The 22,988-nt window shown below is 44.8% G+C and overlaps 1 protein-coding gene across 1 annotated transcript in view; it reads right to left on the bottom strand.

The window, feature by feature from the left end:
• Nucleotides 1–569: 569 nt before the first annotated feature.
• LOC134489776 (zinc finger protein 91-like) overlaps nt 570–22,988 on the bottom strand; it is a 73,145-nt gene continuing 50,726 nt past the window's right edge. The window contains exons 5-11 of the mRNA XM_063292639.1: nt 11,848–13,304; nt 6,826–7,089; nt 6,145–6,495; nt 4,838–4,949; nt 4,463–4,545; nt 4,110–4,236; nt 570–3,001 (exon numbers count right to left, since the gene is read on the bottom strand). Of these exons, the coding sequence (XP_063148709.1) occupies nt 819–3,001; nt 4,110–4,236; nt 4,463–4,545; nt 4,838–4,949; nt 6,145–6,495; nt 6,826–7,089; nt 11,848–13,304 (4,577 nt within the window). The 3' untranslated portion in view covers nt 570–818. The remainder of the gene's footprint in view (nt 3,002–4,109; nt 4,237–4,462; nt 4,546–4,837; nt 4,950–6,144; nt 6,496–6,825; nt 7,090–11,847; nt 13,305–22,988) is intronic.

A 22,988-nucleotide genomic window follows, 5' to 3' on the forward strand; every position in this document is an offset into this window, starting at 1 on the left:
AGACTATTTTGTTGGAGTCCTATTTCCACTGAAAGTCTCAAAACAGTGTGTTGCTTCGAGGGATTCGTGCCAAGAAGTTGCTTCATAATACAATGGATCTACAATGCAGTGTCTTCTGCTTACTTGGATGAAGCCACAGAAGTATGGTGACCTGCCTCAATTAATCTCATCTCTCTATTCCCTGCTTGGTCTCCAAAACACACTGACCTACAGATTTCCATTCAGAGAAGGAAGGGGTAGTTATTAAGGAGCCTAATTAATGTTGCCATTTGGTCTACTTTTCTAATCCATGCACATTACATGCGCAAACCTGTTGAGTCTGAAGCGCAAAACGGGAAGCTATCAGAACCCTACAAGAACCGCAGTATGAAGGTTCAACCCTTGGTCCCTTGCATAAAATGTGGATTCTACTGAAATGGACATAGAAACATTTCCCTACTAACTACCCATCTGTATGACAATACAAGGCTCTCCTTGTTGAACTCAGAAGCTGGGAAGGGTCAGATCTATTAGATCCTGGATAAGAGACCTTTAGATAATCCCAGAGCTACAGGTCAGACTGGATTAAAAAAAAAAAGCTTTCTGGAGAAAGCAATGACAAACACTTCTACAATGCTGTCAAGAAAACAATACAGATGCATCCATGAAGCCACCAGGAGCTGAGCTCAATCTGAAAGAGATTTGATTTTTTTTATGCAATGCCACAATGTGCAGTTTTGTCAGCTTTAAAGTTGCCATCTGAGTGGGAAGCCTTTTCTATATCCCTGGTAGGGATTTAGTGATTCCTGATTGTTATCCTTTATCCTCTTTCCCCACTCTCAGCATGCACTAGGCCTCTCTTTTATGTGAGTTCTTTCATGCCTGCGAAGGTGTGTGTTTGAACTGAAGCACTTGCCACATTCCAAACATTTGTAAGGCTTCTCCCCTGTGTGAATCCTGTGGTGGGTCACAAGAGAACTGCTCACGCTGAAACTCTTTCCGCACACCAAGCATTTGTAAGGCCTCTCCCCTGTGTGAGTTCTTTGGTGGGTACTGAGGTGCGCATTCCAGTTGAAACACTTTCCACACTCAAGGCATTTGTAAGATTTCTCCCCCGTGTGATTTTTTTCATGGGTGCTAAGGTTTATCTTCGTGATGAAGCACTTTCCACACTCCAAGCATTTATACGGCTTCTCTCCCCGGTGAATTCTTTCGTGTATGATAAGGTGAGAGCTGCGGAGGAAGCACTTCCCACACTCTGAACATTTGTAGCGCCGCTCCCCTGTGTGAATCCTCTGATGAGAAGTGAGGTTGCTGCTCACATTGAAACTCTTCCCGCATTTCAAGCACTTGTATGGCCTCTCCCTTGTGTGAGTTCTCTCATGGCGGCAGAGGTGTGCATTGGAAGTGAAGCACTTTCCACATTCTGCGCATTTATAGGGTCTCTCCCCTGTATGTGTTCTCTGATGCCTGCGCAAGTGTGTGTTTGAATTGAAGGACTTTCCACATTCCAAACACTTATAGGGCTTCTCTCCTGTGTGAGTGATTTGATGGGTAATAAGAGAAGAACTCTGCGTGAAGCTTTTCCCGCATTCCAAGCATTTATACGGCTTCTTCCCGGTGTGAGTTCTCTGATGTCGACTTAGTTCCGCACGCTCGCTGTAGCACTTTCCACATTCCGAGCACTGATGTGGCCTCTCCCCCGTGTGCGTTCTTTCGTGCCTACGTAAGTGGGTGCTCGAGCTGAAGCACTTTTCACATTCCAAGCATTTATACGGTTTCTCCCCTGTGTGCGTTATCTGGTGTGTAGTAAGAGAAGAACTCTGTGTGAAACTTTGCCCACATTCTAAACATTTATACGGTCTCTCTCCTGTGTGAGTTCTTTGGTGCCTGTTTAGCTGGGCTACTTGAATAAAACACTTTCCACACTCCAGACATGGAAATGGTCTCTCCCCCGTGTGGTTTCTTTTGTGCAGGCTGAGTTTGGTCCTCGTGATGAAGCCCTTTCCACATTCCAAACATTTATGCGGCTTCTCTCCCGTGTGAATTTTTTTATGCTTTATCAGGTCAGAACTGCGAGCAAAGGCTATTCCACATTCAGGGCATTTATGTGGCTTCTCCCCGGTGTGAATTTTTTTGTGCTTCATGAGGTCAGAGCTGCAAGTGAAACATTTTTCACACTCGGAGCATTTATGTGGCTTCTCCCCCGTGTGAATTTTTTTATGTTTAATAAGATCAGAACTGCGAGCAAAGCATTTTCCGCACTCTGCACATTCATAGGGTTTCTCACCAGTATGAATTCGGTGATGGGAAGCAAGATTACTGCTCACGCTGAAACTCTTTCCACACTTCAGACATTTATAGGGTTTCTCGCCTGTGTGAGTTCTTTGATGGACGCTTAGATGTCTCTTTGAACTGAAGCACTTTCCGCATTCCAGGCATTTGGAGGGTTTCTCCCCAGTATGTGTTCTGCGGTGGGAAGTGAGATTACTGCTCTCACTGAAGCTCTTTCCACACTCCAAACATGTATATGGTTTCTCCCCTGTATGAGTTCTCTGATGCACACTCAGGTGTGTATTTGAAGTGAAGCACTTTCCACATTCCAAGCATTTGTACGGCTTCTCCTCCATATGAATGATTTGATGTGTAATCAGGGCTGAACTCTCAATGAACCTTTTCCCACATTCCAAGCATTTAAAGGGCTTCTCCCCCGTGTGAGTCCTCTGGTGCCTCTCTAAGTTTGTCTTCCAAATGAAGCTTTTTGCACATTCCAGGCATTTATATGGTTTTTCCCACGTGTGAGTGTTTTGATGCCTACTTAGTTGTGCACTTTGGGTGAAACACTTTCCACACTCCAAGCATTTATACAGGTTGTCAGCTGTGTGAGTTGTTTTATGTGTGCTAAGATTCATCTTCGTCATGAAGCCCTTTCCACACTCCAAGCACTTATATGGCTTCCCTTCTGTGTGAAATCTTTGGTTTGAACTTGGTTTTCTTTTACCCATGATTTTCCACTCATCACCTTAAGAGAAGAAGACAGAAAACTGGTAAGGGTCTGAATTTGAAAACTGCCCCCAAATCACTATTTTACATAAGAAGCTGCAGTAATGAGAGGGACTAAAAACATTTCTGCACAGATGGACAAAATTGCTCTATTTTAACTACAAGGTGACATTGATTAGAAGCAGCATCTATAAAATTCATCCTTCCCCAGCTGTATTGGCCAGAGGAAGATGGGACACCTGGATATCTCACAGCTAAACTGGAACAAAAGGAAATGCTCACATTAAACTCTGGAGGACATTTTGGTTCCTTCTATGTTCAGCTTGCCCGACTGCTGAGCTACCCCAGTGCAGTGGCTGAAGAATGCAGAACACACTGCAGGGCCTCTTCAGGAGTGGGTCCAGTACTGCACAACCCTCCCCACCCCTGGACTTAACTTCTTCTTTTCCGTATAACAGGCAGTGCAATGCACTGGCTGGTAGTTTCTCTGCTTTCACCACACTCTCAGGATCCCAAAGATAGGATCTGGGTCTTCCTTCAGGCAAGGTGTGTCCTCTATATCTGCACTGGGCAATCTTTTGACAGTCAAAGAAAAGACTTACTTAATATTGGGAAGGAAAAGGGCGGTCAGTTTTGACAGCCATGTTCAGAGATGGCTCTGAGGGCAAAGGCAGTCATTTGGGTCTACAAGTGGATTAGGAGTGCAGATAGAATGGGATAGTTGGAAGCAACATCAGAGGTCATCTACTACCACTCCTTGGTCAGCATAGGACATCCCCAAGCTATCACTTTTTCCAAACTGGTCTGGGCGGATGATATTGTTTCTAAAGACGTTTCGTTATACCGTATGAAAAGTAAAAACAGCGTAAGGCAGCCTAAGGATGAAATTGGACAACGTATCTTAATGCTTACACCACGTGAAAACTTAGACTAGGAAAAAAAACAATTTCTCAGCTACTGCTCCTGCCTCGGAAACGCTGGAAAACCTCAACAGATGCAGTGAAAAGGACACGACGACTTGAAATGTCTGCAAATGCATTTTAAAACAGAAATTAAATAAATAAATAAATAAATGCAATCCTACAATAGCGTACAGATATTTGTTTCTCAGAAAGAAGCTGCCTTACCAAGGGAGGCCAAAACCCCGCTGATCTCCTCCATGACCTCCCTGTGCAGAGCTTTCTGGTCAGGCTCCAGCAGCGCCCACTCCTCCTCGGAGAAATGCACAGCCACCTCCTCCAAGGTGAACAGCCTCTGAAAGAAGAAGAAAAAATTTCCTTGCTCACAGATCACTTTGAGGTTTCTCCTCTCTGCATGCAAAGCAAGGAGGGTCTTACCCTGCGTGACCATCAGCGCTTTGGTAGCAGGGAGTTTTGGCAAAAGCAAAGAGAAATGAGAGAGAGACTCATTCAGACACATGGATGCACATGAGAGGGTTCCTCTTGTCCTTCCCAGCCCAATCCCCTCTTCTTTCCCCTACCTGATCCCACTGAACAGCAGCAATTTTTCCTCCATCAAAAAGATCAGGAGGCTGAAGCTGTCTTTCCAAAATCACTCCATCCCCTGTGACAGAAAGAGGGCATCAAGATCCTTAACATTTGCTTCAGTAATGCTTATTTCATAGCTCACTTAGGCAAAAGCACATTTATTCATTCATTTACACAGATTCTTTTTTAAAACACCCTAGGCACCTCTCTCCCCACTGAGCCAGGAACAAAAGGGCTGATTCTCATGCATAAAATGTTGGGGGTGTTAAATACACATGTTTATGTTAATAATAATGAAGCTTTGGGACCACGGTCTTTCCCTCTTCATTAAAACCCTCTACATCTAAATATGCCCCATAGTTCCTTACCTAGTGAAACAGAGCCTCCTCCTTCCTCCTGCAAAAACCTCACCCTGTCGTCAGTTGAATCTTTCTGTGCTTCACAGAATTCAGGGCCTGCTTCTGTAACTCCTTCCTTTTCCTAAAAAAAGCAAGTTGGGGATGGAAGATTAGCAAAGGAAGGATGCAGGTTTTAACCTCATGGTTTTTACACAACACTGCTTGGATCATTTTTTGAAGAAAAAAAAAAGGCAAGCAGTAAAGAATTACTAGCATTCTTATTACAAGAATCAATGGTAATATAAAACTCAGCAGGTCTGGGCTGGATATCTGATTCTGACCATAATCATAATCATAATAAAACTTGTATGCCACCCGATTCCCAAAGACTCTGGGAGGCTCACCACAAACAAAGACATTACAATAAAACATAAAAGATGCCAAGTACGACAGCTTAACAACTGTCTTTTTGCTGTTAGGGTTGGGGGAAATGAGTGTGAATAATGTTTTTTAAAATAAGGGAAAACCTGGAGCTAAGAAAGAGGAACTATCAGTATTGCTATGAGGATAGAAATAGGAACAGTTTAGAAACTCCTACAAAGGAAGGCCTCATCCTTAGCAGCGGTGACAATAAAAGGGAAGCCTAATCTAAGAAAGGACACTGAGTTCCTGGTATGTGTTGAAATTATTATTATTATTATTATTATTATTATTATTATTATATAATCACCCCCAATTATCACCCCCAATCTCCCCCAAAAAAGGGGACTCTGGGCAGTTCACAATAAAATCCATAATTAAAACCATAAAAATATAATTACAATAACAACAGCCAGTATAAATAAAAATAAAATAAATACAGAATCCAAGAAGCAAAGACGTCATTCTTGGGGAGGGTTCTGTGATGCTAGCCAACCCCAGGGGGAACTATTGCCTCTCCCACCCCAAGAGAGGTGGCAGAACCAGGTCTTCAAGTCCTTCCGGAAGGCCGGGAGCAAAGGGGCCTGCCTCACCTCGGGGGCAGAATGTTCCAGAGGGTGGGCGCCACTGCAGAGAAGGCCCGCCTCCTGGACCCTGCCAAGTGGAATCCCCTCACCAGCGGGGTTTGTAGCATGCCCTCCCTGCATGACCGAGTGGGACGGGTCAATGTTATGGGGATGAGACAGTCCCTCAGGTAACCATAAATAACAGACAACCAATTAGAGTGAGAAGATTTGTGTGCACGTGAGGTAAATACTGCATGCCTGGAAGAAAATGTTCCATTGTGACATTTTGGGGAAACCTTCCATCATGGACACCTCCTGCCAGGGATTGGTCCTTGGGCCACATTCACTCACCCAGCTCTGCATTGGTGGTGGAAAGACATTCAGGAATGACTCCAGAAGCTCCACGTCCTGGATCGATGTATTTGTGTATTGCTCTGGCTTCTGTTCCTGATGATCCAGAGTGCAGGTTCGGTTGCAGAAACTTTGAAGGAAGCCATCTTGGAAGCACTGCTGTACATCTGTGCCAATCCTCTCTGTGCACGTCTGAACTCCACTTTCTGAGAATTCCCTGCTGCTTCCAGCCTGGATGGGGTCAAGATGTTGTCCTACTCGATGGCCTGCTAAGTTTTGTTGGTCCATGGCTGATGCCTCTCCGAGGAAGCTTCTGAGAAAAATGTTGGGGATTCTCCCTCTTTTGGCAAACTACCAAGAGCCAGATTTTTCTGCTTGGAGCTCTTCCCAGGCCATGCACAACTAAGGCATTTTCCTATTAAGGGTATGGATTGTCAGAAGAGAGGGCAAAACTGTGCCTTCAGTTTTGCTGCCCCTTAGGAGGCAAATGAAGAGCGCTAACCCACCCCACCGCTTTGGCCTGCTTTGCTACTTGAAGGACATAAACGACAGATTCAAACCATGGTTGCAGGGGGTGCATCCATGTTCGTGTGGAGAAGGACTTGTATGCGTGTACCCAGGACCCTTTCCACGTGCAAAGGCCTAACACGCGTGTGCCCTTGAGAGCCAGAAGAGTCCCGCCCTGCAGGGCTCCATCAGCGCCTGGAGAAGCCCCGGGAAGAAAGGCGGGGGAACCCGGAGGGTCCCCGGGGGTGGCGGCTGGGGAGGGTCCGGAAGCGGGGGGTCATCCCAGGGAGCTCCCTCCGCCTCTCCCGGCCTCTCCTCCGCCTCCCGGGACTCCACCCGCCGCCCAGACCCGCTGCCAGGAGGGCGCCCACCGGGTCCCCGCGGAGGCACCGAGGCAGCGACAGGAGTAAGAGCGGCCGTCCCCACGAGAAAAAAGCCCTGATGCCGGAGGACCTTGTCTTTCCGCTCTAGGAATTCCTTTCGGTGCTTTTAACCCTTTCCAGGTGTGCAGCGGCCCCGCACCCTGCCTGGTGCCGGCGGGTGGGAGTCCCTCGGCGGAATGCTGCGCGCTGTTCCTCCTGGCGTGCGTATGCAGGGAATCCTGCGGGGACGCCGGGAACTGACGGCGCGAGGGAATCCCCGGGGCGCGTCATGCCTGCCGAGGGGGATGGGAGCCGCTTATCGACCCTGGAAGGGCTCGAAGTCACGCCGAAGACGGCAGAGGCTGACGGCCACCCCACTGCGTGATGATGATGGTGATGATGGTGATGATGATCCATCAAGTCGTTTTTGACAGGTCATGGCCGTGATGCTATAAATTTTTATAGCCACTTGGATTCTATATTTATTTATATTATATTTTTCTATTTGTAACGTTCTAACTTGTTTTTACTTTTTAGGGGGATTTTAATGTTTATTGTTACAGTATTAATTTTACTGTAAACCGCCCAGAGTCCCTCTTCTGGGGGAGATGGGCGGTAACAAAATTTGAATAATAAAAATAAATAAATAAATACCCCCCACCCCGAACTCTTTAAGGAACCACATTCCTTCCACGCCACATTCCTTCCAGGGAGCCCAGGGCGGGGACAGAGCCTGGGTCTCCCCATTCCCGGTCCAGCCCTTCCCCACGACCTCACCCTGGCTCTGGGGCTGAGAGGGAGGGACTGGCCTAGTGTCCCCCAGGGAACCTCCGTGGCCGAAGGGAGACCAGAAGCTGGCTCTTCCTACTCCTAATTCAACACCTTTCCCACTATTATGGGAATCAAGCCTGTCAAATTCACTTGTCATGAAGAATGAGAGGACCTTGATGTGCAAAGATCCCAGAGTGCCACAGTGACCCAAGGGTTTTTTGGGGGGGGGGGGTCCTTCATTTTTAGATCTGTGTTCAACCTGTTTTTGGCTTATACTACATTTGTTACGCAGAAATTGTGGGAATTTGCTTCTCTGATTTTCAACAATTGTTGTAAAGGGCGTAGGAAAAAAAGAGAGGATTTGGGGGGGGGTTTACGTCACTGAACTGTAAGATAAATATCAGAAACCAAAGCTCAACTAAAAGACACACAGATTAAATTTAGACCAGCTCTTTGCTAGCTATGCTCTATTCCCTGAGAGCAAACATTTTCAGACAAGAATCTGTTAGAACGCTCTATATGGGGCTGCCCTTGAAGACCGCCCAGAAGTTACAACTGGTACAGAAAGTGGTGGTATGTGCACTGTTGGGCACCCCTCAATTTGCCCATGTCACACCACTGTTGTGCAAGCTACACTGGATCCCAGTTTCTTTCTGGCTGCGATCAAGGTACTGGTTAAAGTCCTACATGGCATGGGACCAGGTTATTGCAGAACTGCCTCTCCCTGAGGGTATCCGGCCACACCAGAAGGTTGGACAGGGTGGGGCATGCTTCAGGTCCTTTCCCTGAAATATTGCTGTCCAGTGGCAAAGAGCAGCGTCAGCAGTCTCAAATGAAAGCGATGAAAGAATTTTATTACAGGACAAAGATCTTTATTTAGCATGAAAGGAGAAAGTGTTAAAAGTGTCAAAATGACTCAGAGATACCAAGCTAAATGCTAAATAGTACATACATGCCTACCATTTCTTGTTGGGGTCAACATCATGCAAAGGACCCAAAAGGAGTAAAAACAGCCAAAGAAATTAGCCACGAGAGAAGAAAAGGAAAGCATGGTTAAAACTGCCTTACACAAATGCCTTCCTCTATTCCTTCCCTTACCTCTCTACCCTTCCACAGCATCCTTGCTTCTACCCCAAGCCACCGGCTGCTTCATGTAATGCCTCTTGTTCTGGCTTGGAAAACTTTGGAGGCAATAACCACACTTAATGATTTGGGGTGGGGAAGGCGCACTTGCTAGTGCGTAACCCGAATTGGCAGGACAATCAATCACATACAGTACATGGAAAGAGGACTTTTTAACAGTTAATTTTTACCTCGTGAAAGATCATCAGTCTTCCCTAGAACAACTCACAATATTCCCAACAGAAGTGGTGGGTGTGGTGGTAGCTAACCTTGGTGCAAAATGTGATCTAAGCAGAAAAGAAATGGTCCTGGAGAAGTTATTAATCAAATTCGTCTTCTGTACTCTTATATCTCCCACTGGCTAAAAAGACAAGGAAGGGATTTGGACAAAACATTCTGGAGAAATCGATCATATCATGGGCACAGCCTATGCAATACCAAGTAAAAAAACACATACTTTCATATGCTCCAAAAATACAAATAACTAAGCCTTTATGGCTCTGTAAACATTTGCAAATGTCATGCTTTACCAAACTATTAACTGATCAGATCAATTATTTGGGTACCTGTACAGTTTTTAAATTTAAAACAAAATGTACTACATTATCAATACAGAGAAACCAAGTTGTTTCAATTTCTTAGAGAACACAGTATAATTAACAGATCATTAGATCTGTTCGCTTTCAAATCCTCACGGTCCAGGGAACTTCTAATATTTTGGCAAAAACCTGCTAAGCAGAGGTATGATGAATTACTGAAAATGTACCTAATAAAATTGGTGGACTAACAATGAATTACTTCTCCTTCCTCACAAGAATCCGTTAAGTCCGTAGTGTAGTGTGGTGTAGTGATTCACATTCCTGCTGTACGCAACTGGATCCAACTGGGATATATTCCCATAACATCCAAATGCTCCTCTCCCCTCTTCACTTTCTCTTGATTTGCAAACGTCATGTTTAATCAATCTTGGAGAAAAAAAAATCTTGCATGTTATTTTGGAAACCTTTGGTAATTTAATGAAGGCAACAGTTTAATATGGATGCCATATTAATTTGTTCTGCTGAAATCTTAAAATCAAAACATTGATTCAAAGATTTTCATTTAATTCTTATCCCAACTATCAATTGAACTCCATGACAACAAAAACTTCTACCTTAACTGAGGATATGATTCATCTATAGGAATTTAGGTGCTAGAAATTCAAACACATTGAACTGCGCTTACTCTCTACCTTCCCCTACTATTATTCCATCTCCTGAGATCCACTCTGGTCTAGTGGTTAAGGTGCTGGGCTAGAAACCAGGAGTCTGTGAGTTCTAGTCCCGCCTGAGGCATGAAAGCCGGCTGGGTGACCTTGGGCCAGTCTCTCCCTCTCAGCCCAAGAGCCAATCAGGCGTGGTAGGAGAGTTCTAGTCCCGCCTGAGGCACGAAAGCCGGCTGGGTGACTGTGGGCCAGTCCCCCTCTCTCAGCCCAAGAGCCAATCAGGCGTGGTAAGAGAGTTCTAGTTCCGCCTTAGGCATGAAAGCCGGCTGGGTGCCCTTGGGCCAGTCCCCCTCTCTCAGCCCAAGAGCCAATCAGGCGTGGTAAGAGAGTTCTAGTTCCGCCTTAGGCATGAAAGCCGGCTGGGTGCCCTTGGGCCAGTCCCCCTCTCTCAGCCCAACTTTGTGCCGTGTAGACTAGCCTCCTCATGGTGCACCCCGGGCAACGTGGCTTGTCACGGCTAAATAGTCTACACATCTGGCTGCTGGACCTCACAAGGATTTCCCAGCACGGAAAAAAAAGGAGCATGAACACCGAACTGGTATGTCATAGGATTAAAAAAAAATTCCGTCTGCTCTATTCTAGGATGCAAGACAAGTTGTGACATTTTCCTGAGTGCTTTCGCTTTGAATAATGGAAGATTAATATATTCCCCCTTGGTCTTCCACTTCCAAAAGGTAATCAGCGACTTCCTTGGATCTCTCCTTGTAGAACTAAGTTCTCAATCAACTTTCCTCTCAATCTGTCAACCTAATTTGATACATCTTTTCAAAATACAACACAACTGGACCTAGGACTTAAGATGGTGTGGACCAACACAGAATCTAGTGGAACTAACCTATCTTTGATGTAGAAACCATACTTCTCCTGCCACAACATAGAATTACATCTGCCTTTTCCCCAGACAGTTGACGCTGCTGATTCACATTTAGACTGAGAATCTTAAAGCATGCTGCTGCAACTACAATTGAAGATCAATATCACCTTCAGTTTGGGGAAGATCTGTTGAGGAACACTCCAAATATACTTTTTAACCAGCCACAGATTCAGATCACAGTTCTGTCCTCCACCATCACTGAAGTCTTGCTGAACCAAACTGAAGCTTGATGTTCAAAGCTTTGCTCAGATCAAGATAGCTTATGGTTAACAGCATTCCAACTACCCACTAAACATACACTACTACTTTACACAAAGGTGTTAAAGCCTGTCCTAGACCTTCACTCTCTCATGGGATACAGCTATAGCTGCTTTCAGCAGTACCTCTTATCCTCACATGGAAGAATCATTGGGATCCATGCGGATAACTGGTAGATGTTCTTCTGTATTTCTAATGCATACGTACAGTGCACAGTTAACGAGTCAACTTGTCTAGCTTACACAGACGTGTTTCTGTTTCTTTAAGGAAATCGTCAACTACCACAAACTTTCCCCTTCCAAGAATTCAATGGCCGCATGAATAATTAAACTTCCTTTTCCTTGGGCAGGGCATGGATTCTAATCAAACACAGATGTGGATATTTGTCACGTTGCTAAATGTATGTTTTCTTCCAAACACTTTCTCAAAATAGCTTTCCAACTATGAGATTGTCAATACAGAAATACTTTATTCAGTCCTACACAAGAGACTCCATCTACAATTATGTATTATTAGGGTTACTTCATTTATTCAGGTTAAAAGTTAATACCTGACTCAGGAGCCTTTTCTGTACTCCTAGCATGCACATTTTCCCCTGCGTGAGTTTTCTGATGAGAAATGAGATTTATCCTCTGACTAAAACTCTTTCCACACTCCAAGCATTCGAACGGTCTTTCCCCTGTGTGGATTCTTTTATGGGTGCTAAGATTTGCCTTTGTGATGAAGCGTTTTCCACACTCCAAGCATTTAAATGGTCTCTCTCCTGTGTGAGTTCTTTTATGTATGCTAAGATTTGTTCCAGTAATGAAGCCCTTTCCACATTCCAAGCACTTATGTGGCTTCTCTCCTGTGTGAATTTTTTTATGGGTGATCAGGTCAGAACTGTGAGCAAAGCATTTCCCGCACGCTAAGCATTCGTAGGGTTTCTCCCCCGTGTGGATCCTGTAATGAGAAGTCAGGGAGCTGCTCACATTGAATCGCATTCCGCATTCTGAGCACTGGTAAGGTCTCTCCCCAGTGTGAGTTCTCTGATGTCTTCTGAGGTGCGTGTTAGAACTGAAGGACTTTCCACACTCCAAGCACTTATAGGGTCTCTCTCCTGTGTGAGTCCTTTCGTGTGTGTTGAGGTTCGCCTTTGAACTAAAGGACTTTCCACACTCCAGACATTTGTAGGGTCTCTCCCCTGTGTGAATTCGTTCATGTATGCTGAGTTGGGTATTACAAATGAAGCACTTCCCGCACTCTAAGCATTTGTAGGGTTTTTCCCCTGTGTGATTCCTTTTATGCACCATGAGGGCGGAATTGCAAAGGAAGCTTTTCCCACACTCTAGGCAGGCATGCGGCGCCCCTCTGACGTGAGCTCTTTGATGCCTACTTAGGTGTGGCTTTGAAGTGAAGTATTTCCCACATTCTGAGCATTCGTGTGGTCCATCCTGTGTGTGAGTTCTTTCGTGCCTGCCTAGGTGTGAGTTGGAACTGAAGCCTTTCCCACATTCCACGCATTTATACGGTCTCTCTCCTGTGTGACTTCGTTGATGGATCCCTAAATGTGAGTTGGAACTGAAGCACTTTCCACATTCCAAACACTTATATGGCCGCTCCCCTGTATGTGTTCTTTGATGGGTATTTAGGTGGGTCTTGGAGCTGAAGCACTTTCCACACTCCAAGCATTTATATGGCCGCTCCCCTGTGTGAATTCTTTGATGGATACCTAAGTTGGAATTTGAACTGAAGCCTTTTCCACATTCCGAACATTTGTAAGGTCTCTCCCCTCTGTGAATCTTTTGATGCATAGCTAGGTTTCCCTTCCGATTGAAGCATTTTCCGCAATCCAAGCATTTATACGGTCGCTCCCCTGTGTGAGTTATTTGATGTCTGTTTAGTTCTGCCCTCTGGCTGAAACTGTTTCCACATACTAAACACTTGTGTGCCTTTTTCCTTAAGTGAAATCTCTGATAAACATGTGGTTCTTTTTTATCCTTGGTTCTTCTTTCAGTGCCTTCTGAAATAAAGACAGAAAACTGGTAAGAGCTTCATTTTGAAGATGATCCCAAATCAGTGAATACAGGTAGTCCTTGTTTAATTATCATTTAACGATGGTCCAAAGTCACAACAGCCTTGGAAAAAGTGCTTTACAACCTGTACTCACACTTACGACTGTCGCAAAATGTCGCACCACCTCCACAGTCATGTGATCGCAATTTGTGACCTTTTGTGCCAGTTTCCGGCAAAAAAGTCTATTGGGGAAGCTGGATTCACTTAATGACATCATAAAAATGGTCATAAAATACAGTCTGGTCACATGGTGACTCACTTAACAACCAGTTTTCCAGTCCCTATAGTGGTCATTAGGTGAAGACTACATGTACTCAAAATTAATACTTGTAAAAACAAAAACAAAATTAATAGTTGTAGTAAGCAAATGAATTTAAAGTAGCAGCAGTCATGCTTTCAGAGACATTAACAGAAAGTTGGCATGAGGAGGAATAGTGTACTGGCACTGAAAGGAATTGGGCTGAACGGCTCTCAAACATGATTATAGGTATACTTAGCCATTCAGCACACCTGGAGGTTGCAGAAGGAAGGAAGCATCTGGTATAACCTCTATACTGGAACCGAATCCCCATGTAGAAACTTGAGATGATGTTCCTATTAAGCTCTGAATTCCCAAATAATCTGTGGTCCTACTATACAACAAATGCCACCATCTTCTTTGACCCTACTCATACAAATAAAGGAATTTTCAGAAGCCTGGTTCAATTAATCAGTAAGATATATTACAACTAAAAATCAGATTATCCATCCCAGCATTGATAGCATGTTAATTGTACCACTGATAACTACAGCAGTTAGAAAGATTTCCAATGCTAAAATGACTTGCTGCTGATTGTCTGCGAACTAGTCAGTTAATCAACACTGAAAAATCTCAATAAACGTGATGAAAGATTTGAAGGGTTGAAATGCTGCTTCTGGATAAACATTGTAGGAAGAGAGCCATGCTAGTCTATGGGGGCAAAAAATCCAAAGGATAGGACCTTTTCTGACTAAAAGAATAAATTAAAAGGCACAAGCTTTCATGAGCTTCAGATACCTTCTGATTTTTTGCTTAGGGGTAAGAAATCCTAAACAAATAAATCAACATTTGTTTCTAGCGAAAGAAGCTGCCTTACCAAGAGAGGCCAAAATCCCGCTGATCTCCTCCATGACCTCTCTGTGCAGAGCTTTCTGGTCAGGCTCCAGCAGCGCCCACTCTTCCTTGGTGAAATGCACAGCCACCTCCTCCAAGCTGAGGGACATCTAAACAAAGAAAAAACGATTCATTTTTTATAGGTAACACAGAGATTTCTACTACCCCGATGCAAGTTTGGCCAGAAGCAAAGACAAAGGAGACCCATTCAGGTTCAAGGAGTCAAGGCTCTTTCCACCCTATTTCCCAGGTGAGTCCTCCTTCATTACCCCTACCTGATCCAGGTGCACAGCAGCTGTTTTCCCTCCTTTGAAAAGAGCGGTTGGCTGAGTATGCACTTCCAGTTTCATTCTGCTGGCTACATGAGAAAGGATGGGTGCTAGTCAGTCACATTTGCTAGTTCATTTATTTTACAGTTCATTTGGGGAAAAGCAAATCTCTACCTGTTGATCACCATGTACGAAAATGTGCACAGTCTTCAGCAAGAATATAAATATCTTAAGTTATCTATATTCAATAGCTAAATCAAAAATGTTATTTGTACAGCTTGATATAACCCATTAGGAATCTCTGCAAATGTTAGGTTTTTAAATATAGCCATTTATATATTTTATATAGATATAGAAATATTTATAAGTATACCTGAAGACATGTTCCCCAATTCCCTCAAAGATCCAGCAGAACATAATGCTTCACAAAATCACTTGCAAACCAAAGAGAGGGAGACTAAACTCAAAGATGTCCTATTACTCCTCACCCTGTGAGCCGACAGCTCCTTCTTCCTCCCTGACAATTCTTCTTTGCAAAAGCTTCTGTCTGTCGTCTGTTGGATCTCTTCGTGCTTCAGGAAACTCAATCCCTGCTTCTGTAAATCTTTCAGTTTTCTACAAAGTAATGAGAACGCTAGACAGGGATGAAAGAACATCAAAACAGCCCTGCTGGATCAGTCCCAGGCTCATCTTTGCATTTTGTTTCTCATAGTGGCCAACTAGATACTTGTGGGTCTCACGAAAAAAGGAAACGGGAGGCCTGCCCCTTTCTTGGTATTATTCCCCTGCAACTGGTACTTGGAGGTCTGAGCCTCGACATGGAAGCAGCAAAGGCCTTTTGAAAATTGAAATATACAGTGTCAACTCATTCATCACCAGATATTCTCAAATAACTGTAGATGAAATTAAGAAGGAACAATAAAGACAAATGCTTCATGGTTTGGGCTCAATTGTCCATGGATCAATTTTTTTTAAAGAAGTTGGGAGGTCAATAAACAATTTATTCTTGATACACACACACACACAAACACACCTGATGCTATAAATCTCACAGAGTCCTGGGCATAATATCTGGTTCTGATCAAGACATTGTGGGAAAGAGTCTCCCTTTTGGGGGGGGAGATGGGCGGTGGCTAGATTTGATAAATAAATGACATTTTTTACTACGGCTTTGCCATTAGTTAAGAGTTAAGGCAAGCAAATGTCAAAGAAGGGTTTGAACTTGAGAAAGAGAAGCTGTCCACATTAAGATGAGAGACTGAACTAGTAAATCAGAAGCATCTGGAAACTCTGAAAAAGGAGAGCTTCTTCCTTGCAGGTGAGCCATGTCAATAAGCAGAGAACAACCATATTTCCAAGGAAGACATCAGAGACAACACAACATACCTCCCGCTCAATTTCCCCATTTCCAGGAGGTGAGGGGGGCCAAGCCCCAAAAGCATTAATTTTGCTGATGGGACCAAGCCTCTGGAATGACCTCCCATTGAAAATTTGTCTCTCTCCAATACTGTCCACTTCTGGAAAAAGTTAGACCTTTTCCAGATGGCTTTTGGATCCTGATGCTGTACCCTATGTTTGGGCTTTATTTGTCCCCCCCCCCTCTGTATGTGGATATATTTGCAGATTATTACTTTGTGAGCCACCAAGAGTCTTGTGATTGCAGCGGGATACAAATTTAATTAATAAATACATGAAAGAGACAATTCAAAGATGTATACCCACAATTTGAGCTTAAAAGAAGATCCTTCATGAAGCTGAGAGCTGTAATTCAGTGGCTTACAGAAAACCTCCATGGAGTGTGGGAGCTAAGATTACATCTGCAATATCCACCTAGGTGACACTGCTAGACCAGGCTCTTCTAACTCAACAGCCTCCCGCAGGCTTCAATATGTTACCTATAGATTGATCAATACGGATGCACTAGCAGAAAAGCAGGCAGATGCTAATAAATAATAACAACAATAACAATAATAATATAAATTTAATATGTTTTGTTTTCTTTCTTTTATTAACTAGCAACTAACAGAAGTTAGGTAAAACTGTGATTTAAACTCAAATTCAGTCTCCCGTGTCTCCCGGCATATAGAACCTACATCAAAATATTACGACAACTCTTCCACACTTTTAGACATTCTTTCAGTGCCAAAAGCCAACTTCTCACCTGCCAGGGTTTGGTCTCTGGCCCACCTTTGCTCACCCAGCTCTGCATCTGTGGTGGAAAGCCAGTCAGGAACGGCTGCAGGATCTCCATTCCTGGATTCGGCTTTTTGTGTGTTGCTCTGGCTTTAGTTCCTGATGCTCCAGAGTGCAGATTTGGCTGCTGAAACTTTGAGCAAAATAACGTTGTAAGTGTTGATGCTGTACTCCTGTGCTGATAATATCATTTCCCATGTGGTTCTGAACACCTCCTGAGAACTGACCTCTGCTCCCAGTCTGGATGGTCCCTGTGTCCCCTCCTGCTTCCAGGCTGGGTAAGCTTTGATTGCCCATGATCGATTTTCCTCCCAGTTAGCTTCCTAAGGAATTGGCAGATCTCTGCTTTCTTCAGCCAAATGTTATCTCAAAGCCAAGCCTTCCTTAATCGGAGTTGCTGGCCCCATCGCCTGTCAAAACAAGATTTTATTTATTTATTTAAATGTATTGGCTGCCCACCTCCAATGCACTCTGGGCGGCGTACAAAACTAGAAAAAAACATAAAAGCAGCTAAAAGCATTAAATCAGACAGACAGCCCAGTCCAAAGGGAACTGATAAACAAAAGTATCAACAAAACACAACACAACAGGGGCCTTAGGCAAATGCGAAGCATCAGCCCCAGGCCTGGGACACTAGATGAGACTAGAAATTGGCAATGCCATCCTTGCAGGTGCCCTGCCAGTGCACCTGTAAGAATCTTGCCCCCCCACTCCCTTGTCCCAGGCATCAGTCCTCCCTCTTCCAGCGGCTGTTCCCCCCACCCCCCGCCAGCCAAAAAGGAAGCCCTGAGCTTGTCAGGTGGTGGAGATGCACAAATGACGGGCACAACATTGCACATCTATCAGTGTGTGGAGTGAGGTTTGCATCCAGCCTCCTTTATACATGCACTTTTCTAAAAGCCTGAGATGAAACCCGAGTGCGCCTCTGAGAGCCAGAAGGGCTCCATCAGCGCCTGGAGGGAAGGCTGGGGAACCCTGAGAGTCCCCGGGGGCGGCGGCCGGGGAAGGTCCTGGGGCGGGGGGTCATCCCGGGGAGCCTCCCTCCGCCTCACCCGGTCTCTTCTCCGACTCCCGTGGCTCCCCGCGCTGCCCTCCGCCCAGGCACGCCGCCAGGAAGGGGGCCGCCGGGTCGCCGCGGAGACCCCGAACCGGCGGCAGGAACAAGACGGACCACGCATCCCGGAGGAGGAAGTAGGAAGGTAGGCCGGCCCAGGAGGACCTTTCTTCTTTCTCCTCTAGGAATCCACGTCAGTGCTCTTAACCCTTCGTAGTCCGAGCAGCTACTGCTCTCTCTCAACCCCGCCCCCCCCCGTCAAGCAAATAACGGCCCAGGAAAAACAACTGGGGATGAATTATATCATGAGGGCAGTATAGCCCGGTTTGTTTATTTCCCTCTGGAAATATACGTGCATATTCCTGCAACTAGACCACCAAAAGTGTTATATCTTCTCAGTGGATAGGCTTTTATTGTTCTTTTGACCTGACCCGTGTAAGCCACTTGTCCCCACAAGATTACTGGTGTGTGCCTGTGTGATCTTAGATATACTAAGAAGAAGCTGTTGAAAATATAGGTGGGAGAACTGAGACATCCCTGCCTTTCAGACCTGGGAACAACTGCTAGTGCATGTGTAATTTGTATTCTCCAATAGATCCTTTGCTTACAAAAAGAGACTCTCCTTCAAGTTGGGCTCAGCTCCTGGTGACTTCATAAACACAGATTTGTGCACTTTGCTTGGCAACAACATGAAAATGGTTTGGCATTGCTGCCTCCTGGGATGGCTTTTCAATCTGTCAGCCTGGGATTTCTTGGTGGGTTCTTAACCATTTACGTTTTACACAGAAGTCACGTAAAACCCCATATAGAGGAGCAAAACACAATATAACATCTGTATCTCTCTGTTCTAAGAGCTTTAGGGAAGGTGGATGGTAGATGCCATTCTGATGGTGCTTCTAGATATCCCTTCCTGCAACGACAGACAGGGTCTGGGTAGCTCCTAAAGCCAGTAGTTCCTAGCTATTCTTGCTGTATTGATTTCCTAGAAGTAGAAGCTTTTCACAACTATAAGTCGTTAATGCAGAACTGTGGCCAGTGGGGTGAATGGCCTGGTTGAGGAGATTTACCAGTCCTTGAACTGCAGCACAATTGTGTGTTCTTCCCTTGCCATAGATGAGTCTGTCGGCACAAGTGCTATTCCTCAACTCACAGTTCTGACTTGGGAGCTGCACCTCAGTTCAAAACAAGGGATTTTGCTGTCCTTGCAAGCAACGCGTGACCTGAGCAGAGGTGAGGATAATTTTAAGCATGGTCAATGTCAGCGGGAAAACCTCCCAAAAGAATTCCAATCCACAAGGTTCGATGATACAGAGAAAAGAGTTTATTTGTAACGCATTTGCAAAGGCGGGTTCCCTCCATGCAGGTGCAGGAAAGAACCAAGAACAAAGCTAGCTCAAAACTTTTATACCCTAACTGTCCTCCCCCTCTTTCGAGGGCTCAGCTCACAATCTTCCTTTTTCCTTCCAAACAGGCAACATTATCTCATACATTTTTGCCCTATCTTCTAACTTTTGGGTTCGTGGGATGATTCTGCAGATCCTCCCTCATCCTTGTTTTGAGGTTTCAAAGTCTATCTCTTTGTAGACGCCAGCTACTCTACACAATCAGCTATAAATTCCTAACCTAAATGGCTCTATCTGACACGCATATCCTCAGCCCCACGGGTTCAGGGTCCGGTCACCCACCTGTGGCTAACTCCCTTTTTCTTCTCTCATGAGTTTGAGGCACGTACAAGGGTTTTTCTTTACCTTGCCCCCCCCCACTCACAGTCAACAAAACAGTTTTGGCCCACCAGTGGAAAAGGTATCTTGCATCTGGTGCCCTGAATGAATCCTAGAAGAGGCTGCAATGTGACTGAAGGAAAGGAAGGTATTGATGTTGTATGTCAGAGTTGAGAGCAAGCCATTTCATGTGGGATAATCGTATTTGTGAACAGTACCTACTTTTAAGGGGAGGGAGGTGTACAGTGTGAAAACTTTATGCAAACGACTGCCTAATTACACATCTAAGAAATTTCTGGAAGAAGTGGATGTACCATTATGGTAACTGAATGTACTACTGTGTGCTATCGGGGCTGAGATCACATGCGGTAGCGTTTCTACGAACTGATAGCTGAAATACAGATTTTCACACAGAGAAAAAGAAGACAGCAACCAAGCTAAACAATCCAAATGAGTTTGTGATCTGGTTCACTTCATCAAGTACCTTACACAGCTTAGACTTCCAGCTGCAAGGCCCAAGACAGCTTCTCCGGCATCTGCATTCATGTCTGGCTTCTAAGGTAAAATGTAAATTGTGACAAAGAGTAGTAACTTGGACCACTTTCAAACCCGCAGGACTCATCAACCAGATTCAGCACCTGAGTATGTTGAGGGACGTGAAAAGTTGCCAGTGTTTCACTGAATGCTTTTGGGACTTCAGGTTTGTGCTTGGACCTTTCTGTCACCATCATTCAGTCTCATATCAGATGTTTTCCTCCTAAGGTTCAAACAGGAACTGATTAGATTAATGGGTAGAAGTACAGTTAGAGAACTTTTAGGAAGCTGGGTGGACTTCTACAAAGTGTACATCAAGGAAGCATTCTTTCCAGATGTGAGAAGGCACACTCTAAAAATCATATCCCTGTTCAGCACTGTCTGCTGATGCAATAAGTTTTTCCTTATACAATATGCCAATGTCAGCCTGGGAGATCAGCTGCGAGCTAGAACAACTTCTATCTCACCAGATATTCTGAAGAATAACAGACAGTATGTATGCATGCAAAGTAAGCATTATTAATTTATGTTATTCAATTTGCACACCACCTAACTCTCAATGACTCTGGGCAGTTCCCAAAAAACATGAGAACTATTATTTCAGTAATCTAATACCAAGAACATGGACTCAATAACAGCAGCAATAGGTGTGACATTAGGAGACCAGAAAGACCAGATCAAACACCTAAATCAAATGCCTTGTTTGATTATGTGCTATCAAGTCAGTGTGGATTCTTAGTGACCACATAGGTATCCTTCTCCAGGATGATCTGTCCACAATCTGGTCTTTCTGGTCTCCTAATGTCACACCTATTGCTGCTGTTATTGAGTCCATCTCTTTCCTGCTACCTTTCCTAGCATTGCCAGTTCTGAAGGGAGATGGGTCTGTATATACAGGTGGTTAATGACCACTAGTTCAGTGACTGTTCGGTTACAATGGTGATGAATGAGTGGTGGTCACAACCGATCCTCGAAGTACTGGCGGTTCCAGCACCCCCACGGTCACATGATCATGATCTGGGCACTTGGCAACTGGCTCGCACTTATGACGGTTGCAGTGTCCTGCAGTGACTGTGATTTGCGATCTTCCCTGTTGGCTTCCTACAAGCAAAGTCAATGGGGAAACCAGCAGGGAAGATTGCAAGTTGCTCAGGTAAGCCTTCCCCACCCGTGTGCCCTCCCTGAGTCTCGCTGTGCTTGTGCCATGCCTCCCCGGCCACTCGCACACCCTCATGCACCCACCCAGCAGCAGCTACCCCAGCCACCGTGCTTGTGCTGCACCTTCCCGGTCACCCATGCACCCCTTTGCTCCCTCTCCCACCTGGCAGCAGCCACTTACCCAGCTGCTGGCCTGCTTGCAAGCCACCTGGGTTCTTGCCGGCTTCCCCACTTGTTCTTTGGAAGCCAGCAGGAAGTTGAGAGGAGGTGCTCACTTAAGGACTCACAATCCTTGCTTAATGATGGCAAGGGGGGCCGCAGGATTGCCATTGATAAGCAATGTGGTCAGATTGTTACCTGGAATTGTTAGGCTCCATTATTAGCTTTTAAAGAAAGGTGATACTGGCATTTCTAACATGGCAGTCTAGGCCTCTTTTCTAACTTTAGGAAAACATTTTTTCTTCTGGGCAAGGCCATTTCTTCTGGTATGTGAGAACTTGCCTTTTCAGCAACTAAACAAGAGGGAGCGTACTCTGAAAGTCCTTGAATACACTTGCAAGTTTTAAAAGATGCAAACCCCGCTGGGAAGGGGGGTGGCATAACTCGTAAATTTGCCACTTGTGGACTGTTATCTAGAATCCATGTTTTCTACTGTTCAATTCTCACATGTAGTCTGTCTTTCATTGTTTGATTACTTGCTTTATGACGTATCACATGCACTGAATGTGTGTGTCATTTGTTTCTGCACCCTGTAAAAGGTCTTCACCCCCCTTAATAAATGCTTTTTGCTTTTGCTTGAATTGCTGTGGGATTCCTGTTTTCAGGTAGGCAGAAAGCCACCTTTGCAAAGGTTAAGTTGTTTCTCTCCCAAATTCAGGGAATAGGTCTTCAGCTCCACGCCAAACTTGGGGTGCCTGAGTTTACAGGCAACAACATGACATTGCAGTTTACAACTGCATCACTTAGCAACAGAAATTCCAGTCCGAACTGCTGTCGTAAGTCGAGGACTAGCTGTAATGTGTCCAAAATATGGTAATGTGGAGACAGAATTTCACCAGCATCCTTCTTATAAGGAATGTCTGTGTTCAGCTAACTGTGTAAGCTGTCATTGTCAAGGAAAATAATAGCTTCCTTGTCTCAAGAGCTCCAAGGCTCTCCTGGGGGATGAGGATGCCTAAGAATAAGGTGGAATATGAGGGAGGCTGGCAGGTACATGATAGGGGGAAGTTGGGAGATGGCACGAATGGAAGATAAGGGAAGGGAATACAAACCAGAACCAGCAGAAGATAATACAAGAATGCAAGCATGTGCATATGGGGGATATCTTGTCCGAAAGTAACTGGACAGGTAATTGTACTGTTAAAATCTCCTCCCATAATTAGATCATTCCACTCCCAAAGGAGGGGCCAAGGTGGAATTTTACACCTGAAGGAGGGGAGAAATCCCTAAATGGTGATGGGTGTAGATGTAGTGTATGGTTAACACAGAGAACGCAAATGTATGCATGGCTGTGTACCCTGTGACAGAAATTGCCCAATAATCATTTATGCTTGTAACTGTATCTTACGGA

The sequence above is a fragment of the Candoia aspera genome, chromosome 2, assembly GCF_035149785.1.
Source record: "Candoia aspera isolate rCanAsp1 chromosome 2, rCanAsp1.hap2, whole genome shotgun sequence".
Taxonomy (NCBI): Eukaryota; Metazoa; Chordata; class Lepidosauria; order Squamata; family Boidae; genus Candoia; species Candoia aspera.